Below are 6,155 nucleotides of genomic sequence, written 5' to 3' on the forward strand. Positions count from 1 at the left end.
TACTACTATGAGCATGAGCTCACAAAAGCTGCACCATGATTCTACAAGGTAGGCATGGCTCCATCCCATTTGAGATGAGGAAACTGAAGCTCAGAGAGAGAGAGGGTGACCTTTGTGCCAAGAGTCACAGGTGAGTAGGAGCTGTTCCCCAGGGGTGGGTGGAGAGGTAAGGGGACATTACCCAGGGAGATGGGCTAGCTTCTGGGATCAGGAATATATCACCCCAAAGTTGGGGCAGAAGTGGGAGAGACAGACATTGTCGTATCCAGAGGACATGACCCAGGGGGACAAGCTGGTGCCAGGAAGGCGCCCCTTCCTTCCCCAGGGATGTACAAAGTCAGGGGAGGGGACGGTGCCTCACCCAATGCTCTGGATCATGAGGTTCTCCTCCTGGGGGCCCATCTGCACAATGAGCAGTGAGCGGATCTGGCCGAGACACTCGAGCAGGCTCATGGTGTCCTCCATGGAGGATGGCGAGATGGAGTACGCCCGGGGCAGGGCGCGCAGCAGCTCCCCAAGCCCATCGTACTGCCGGTGCAGGAGGCTAAACATAGCCCGTACCAGCTCAGGGCTCTGCACAAAGTCCTCTTGGGCCCAACGCACCACCGTGTGGGACACCAGCTCCTGCAGCGACTCTGGGAATAGGACGCAAGGGTCAGAACACTCTGATTGGTCAGGGCCTTGAGCCTGAACAATGCAGAAGACGCCCCTATTTCCAGAGGCTTCTCAGTTACTAACCCTCCCACCCTCTCCCTGCCAGGAGTACACAGATTCTGGGAGATCTTTTTTATTGCCCTAAGAGTCTATCTGTTCTCTTCACCCTAATCCCCCTTCCATAAGGGACCCTACAAGTTTCAAGAGGAAAAAGAAATTGAATCACTACAGAACACCAGAGCACTTCACTACGCACCTCTGAAAGCACAAGCCTCAATTCCATTTGTTTTGTAAAACTACTGCCAACTTTTCATCACAAGAGTCAACAGACACAAAGAAAAACTGTGAGGACCTCAGTATCACTTGAAAATGATGTCAAAATAATCAGTTTTATTTTCCCTGGCAATCTTCCTGGGCCTCACCTTTCCTACAGCCAGCATCCGTTTATCTCTCTTTCTCTCCCAACACTTTTTCTTCCCAGGATTTCTGGTAAAGAAGGCAGATGTCTCTTGTGTCTCAGGGTTAAGAGAAACCTCCGGGCACTGGCATTGAACTATGGTGTCAATTCATGACCTGTGATGTGTTAATCCTACCTTCCTTCCAGCAGTCCTACACAATCTGGCCCATCACCTATGACCTCATCTCCTGCCCCTCTCCCCCCCACTCACTCTGCTCCACATGGACCTCTAAATGCACCAAGCACGTTCCTGTCTCAGGCCTTTGCACTGGCTATTCTCTCTGTACCGATCATCATTCCCCAGGCCTTTGCACACTTCACTCCCTCACTCTGACCCCTCCATCTTTGTCCCTCTCTCTCCTCTCACTCAACTCTATTTTTCTTCATAGTATCCACGGTCACCTGACATTATGGTATATGCATATTTGTATCTGTTGTAATATTCTAAACTCCTTGAGGGCAGGGGCTGTGATTCCCCAGCATCGACAACAGTGCCTGGCTAAGAGTTGGTCCAATAAAAGTTTCCTAAATGTTGTAGAATAAACCCTGTACCAACATCAGGGACTCTATCCTTGTTAGATGGGGCGAATATATAGTTTGCATAATGACCCATTGGCCCCACATTTATCATAACTGCTTTTCTAATCCCTCATCATGGTAATTATTTCACCAAGAAAGAAAACAAAGGAAAGACACAGGATATGGAAACCACAGTGGTGCAGGAGTTGCCATCATCCTAAAGTTAGATGTATGTCTCTGCTCTAGAGGGCCTTATGCCACCCTGGTCCAACACCCATACTATGCAGACCAAATATTTAAGCCACACCTCCAGCATTCCCCCTCTGTCAACCCTGCCCTCCACTCCGCCTCTCATTAATACCCATTTACCTCTCCCTTGCACTACTCCTCACGGCCTGTCTTGGACCCAGAGGCTCCCCAAGCACAGAGATGCCCACCCCACTCTGGTTCCCTCCCTAATGGCCCAGCCTCACCGGGTTTGCTCTCCTCAGCAGGCTGATCCTCCTCGGGTTTCTCCTCCGTCTTCTTCACCAGTCGCACTTTCTCCAACAGGCTCATCAGACGGCTGCCCAGGGTGGCCTCTTCCTCTGGTTCCTCCTCCTCCCCTTCCAGCTGAATTCCTGCAGGTGGTCAAGGAGGGAAGGTGTGTTTATTCGTCAGCTTAATCATTCACTTCTTCAGTCCTTCATCTGTTCATTCATTCATGTGTGCATTCATGGAGCTTTTCATTGATTTCTTTATATGAGGTGTGATCTAAAACTAGGGTGAAGTTTAAATTTAAAAAATTTATTACAGTAAAAACACAGCACAAGTAAAGATGTTCATGAAAGACAACTTCCAGAACTGCTTCAGAAAGTGGCAAGAACTATGGGATAAGTGTGTTTAAAGCGAGAGGGAGTATTTTGAGGGGGATTAATGGCAATGTGTCTTTTACTGTAATAATTTTTTTAACTTAAACATTCACCGTATTGTTTAATCACACCTCATATGTTCATATGTTTGTTCATTTATTCATTCTTTAAAGCATTTGTCTTTTAAATCAGCTACTGTAAATATGTTCAAAGAACTACAGGAAACTATGTCTAAAGTATTAAAGAGAAATATGATGACAATGACTCATTAAGTAGAGAGTATTAATTAACAGGTAGGTGGTATAAAAATAATCATATAGAAATTCTGGACTTGAAAAGTATAATAACAAATTTAAAAATCACTAGAGAGGTATGACCACATATTTGAGCTGGAAGGAGAAAGAATCAGTGAAAGTAGAGGGGTAGGACAATAGTGATTATCCAGTCTAAAGAACAGAAAAATAATGAAAAAAAAACACCTAACAGAGTCACAGAAGCCTGTGGGGCACCATTCAGTGTACAAATATATGCATAATGGGAGTCCAAGGAGAAAAGGGAAAGGGGAATAAAAAAATGACCAAAAAAATCCCAAATTTGATGAAAAATATTAATCTGCACATTCAAAAAACTAAACAAGCTCCAAGTAGGATAAATTCAAAGAGCTCCACACCTAGACACATCACACTCAAACTATTTAAGGCAAAGGCAAAGAGAAAAATTTGAAAGCTAGCCAGAGAAAAACAACACATTATAAGAGAATCTCAATAAGATTGTCAGCTGACTCCTCATCAGGAACAATGAAGGTCATTCATCCATCCCTCCAGCCAGCCATCTCTCCACTGTCATCCATCTGCCTATAGCTACCCATCCATATACACTCCCACTCAAATACCCATATAAACATATTCTTCCACTCATCATCTATCTGTTCACTAATACATCTATTCATTCATTCATTCATTCATTCAACCAACCAACCGTTACATAACACCAATACTACAGATGTTTAAGATCAGCAAATCTTAGGGAAACTTTAGAAGAAAGCTGGCAGGAGGGTTCTCTGATCCCCTCTCCTTACCACAATGTGCCAGCAGGTCTTGATGAAAATCAAGCAAATCCTGTTGAATCTCTTCAGGGAGAGGATTTTCTTCCACTTCCATACCATCTTTGAAGTGCACAAGCATGTTGATCTAAGAGAAGGTCAAAGGTTAGAATAGGGTCAGAGACCCCAGAGCAGGAACGCTGTGCTCAAGGTCAAAGATCCAATTGTGAGTCCCTGTCTAAGGTTGTGAGTCAAAGTGTAAGTTAATGAAGACTATCTGGGAGACTAGAGGTTTGAAAGGGATCACAGTCAGCCTGGCTGACTCAGAGGTCAGGTTGATTCAGAGAGAGGTAGGCAAGTGAGAGTCAAACATATCAATAGGGTCAGAGGTCAAGAACAGGTTTAGAGGTCAAGTACCATTCGTGATTAGGGAAGGGGCGAGGTTGAGGTTGGGGTTTAGACAGTAAGGCCAACCAGGGCCAGGGGTCAGAGGACCTGCTCCTGGGGTGGCGAGCGGAACTCGCGAGTGCGTCGGGCAGTCTCAGCTGCAGACATGGTGAAGGCTCTCATGAGGAGGTTGTAGCGGTCCCGCTGGTTGGACTGGAGCTTGTCCACATAGCACTCTGCAAAGGCTGCCAGGGACTCCACACGGTGCTGCAGCTCTTGGTCACAGAAATACTCCAGCAGGTGGCACATCTGTGTGGACAGCCATGCAGTAGGAGGAATGGTAATGAGACCATTAGGACTTCCTTAAAATTTCTCTTGCTTTCTCTCCCCTCTCCATGGTGCTGCCCTGGTCCAGCCACCATTGTCTCCTGCCTGGATCCTTAAGCCAGACTTCTCCAGGGTCTCATTCCTCCAGTTCACTTCCCACTTGGAAACCAGAGAGATCATTCCAAGTCAGCAGCACTCCACTGCTTTATGCACTTCCACAGCTCCCCACTGCCTTGGGACAAACCCAGACTCATGCTTTACCAGACCCTGTGTCTCCCAGCACAGGTGGATGGAGGTTGGAAAATAGAAAGAACCAGCCCACCTGTAATTTCACAGACTCTGGCAACTTCATCTGGAGCAGCCCATCTTCCAAGCCTTCTTTTTCCCCTTCCGGTGTCTCTTCTTCCTCTTTTTCTTCATCTTCCTTCTCCTGTGCCTCTTCCTCCTCATCCTCCTCCTTCTCCTCTTCATCTTCTTCTTCCTCCCCCTCTTCCTCCTCCTCCTCTTCTTCTTCTTCCTCAGTGAATACTTCAGGCTCAATCATCTTTAATATCTGTTTCACGTCCTCATCGCCAAAGACGCCCATCACCTACATGACAAAGTCTGGGTCATTCACTGTGGCCTGCAGAGCCTCCATAATTAAGTCCCAGCCTCAATTTCCAGACCTGCTTCTTTTGCACGTGCCAGATTTAGTCCTGCACTGGCTGTATGGTTCCTCCCACAAGCAGGAATGGCAGCCCACTGCCCTGCCATCCATCCTCTTTAAGATTTCCCCAGATCCACACCCTGTGTCTCACCCACATGGCCCAGACCACTAGCCAAACATGAGCACTTCTTTCTTCACAAGTAAGTGCCTTTTTCCCCAAGCTTGAGTATATATGACTCTGGAACAGGACACACCCTACACCTGATGGAGGCTCTTATAACTTCCAGCATGACAGCTCTCAGCAAACATAATGAAAATGCTAACAGATAGAAGGAGAGTGGGTAGATAAAAGGGAAGAAGAGTTGGGAAAGAGAGGTGGATGAATGGGGGAAGGACAGGGTAGCTGGGTGGCTGAATTAATAGATGAAATAGTAGGATTTAAAGGGGAGATGGATGGATGGGTGGGTAATGGATGAAGAAGTGAAGGTAAAGGTGGAGGAAAAGATGGTGGGTAGATGAATGACAGAGGATAAATGATGTATAGATAGGTGGGTAGGTGGATGGATGGATGGTTTCATAGATGTATGAGCAAGTAAATGAGTGGATGGGTAAATAAATAAATGAGTAAATAGCCATGGGGTGGGTTAGGATGGATGAATGAATGGATGGATAGGTTTGCGGATGAAAAGTTAGACAGACGGTTATATGAGTGAGCTATTAGATGGATATGTGAATGAAACAGTACATGAAATAAAGGATGAATAGAAGGATGAAGAATAGATTGACTGGTGAGTGTATGAACAGGTGTAGGTGATTAGATTTGTTGGTAGGTGGATGGGTATACATGCATATGGATAGAGAGATGCGTGAATGGATGCACAGGTATGTGGAAGATGAAAAAATGGATGGGGCTGTGCATGGGTGGATGGATGCACAGGTGGAAAGGAGGATAATAACAGGATGTACAGGAAGGAAAGACAGATTAATAAATAAGTGGGTAGGTGGATAGATGAATGCATGGAATGGTGATGGTGCAGACTGATGGACTGATGTATGAGTGAATGGAAGGGTGGACAGACAACTAGATTGAAAGCTGGAAAGACTGATACATGGATGCATGAATGGAAGGGTGAGTAGATGGATATGTGGGTGGAAAATGGAAGGATAAATAGATATAGATGCAGATGGGAAGATGGGGGTATGTTTGAATGAATAGATGGATGGAAGAGGAATGGAGGATGGACGGGTCTATGGATGGATGAATGATGGTTG

General features: G+C 46.0%; 1 protein-coding gene across 1 annotated transcript in view; it reads right to left on the reverse strand.

Moving 5' to 3' along the window:
* LOC109395341 (ryanodine receptor 1) overlaps positions 1-6,155 on the reverse strand; it is a 126,143-nt gene that overhangs the window by 82,376 nt on the left and 37,612 nt on the right. The window contains exons 36-40 of the mRNA XM_019666253.1: positions 4,560-4,826; positions 4,019-4,219; positions 3,560-3,671; positions 2,104-2,250; positions 362-635 (exon numbers count right to left, since the gene is read on the reverse strand). Of these exons, the coding sequence (XP_019521798.1) occupies positions 362-635; positions 2,104-2,250; positions 3,560-3,671; positions 4,019-4,219; positions 4,560-4,826 (1,001 nt within the window). The remainder of the gene's footprint in view (positions 1-361; positions 636-2,103; positions 2,251-3,559; positions 3,672-4,018; positions 4,220-4,559; positions 4,827-6,155) is intronic.

This window comes from Hipposideros armiger, unplaced genomic scaffold, assembly GCF_001890085.2.
Source record: "Hipposideros armiger isolate ML-2016 unplaced genomic scaffold, ASM189008v1 scaffold_466, whole genome shotgun sequence".
NCBI classification, from domain to species: domain Eukaryota; kingdom Metazoa; phylum Chordata; class Mammalia; order Chiroptera; family Hipposideridae; genus Hipposideros; species Hipposideros armiger.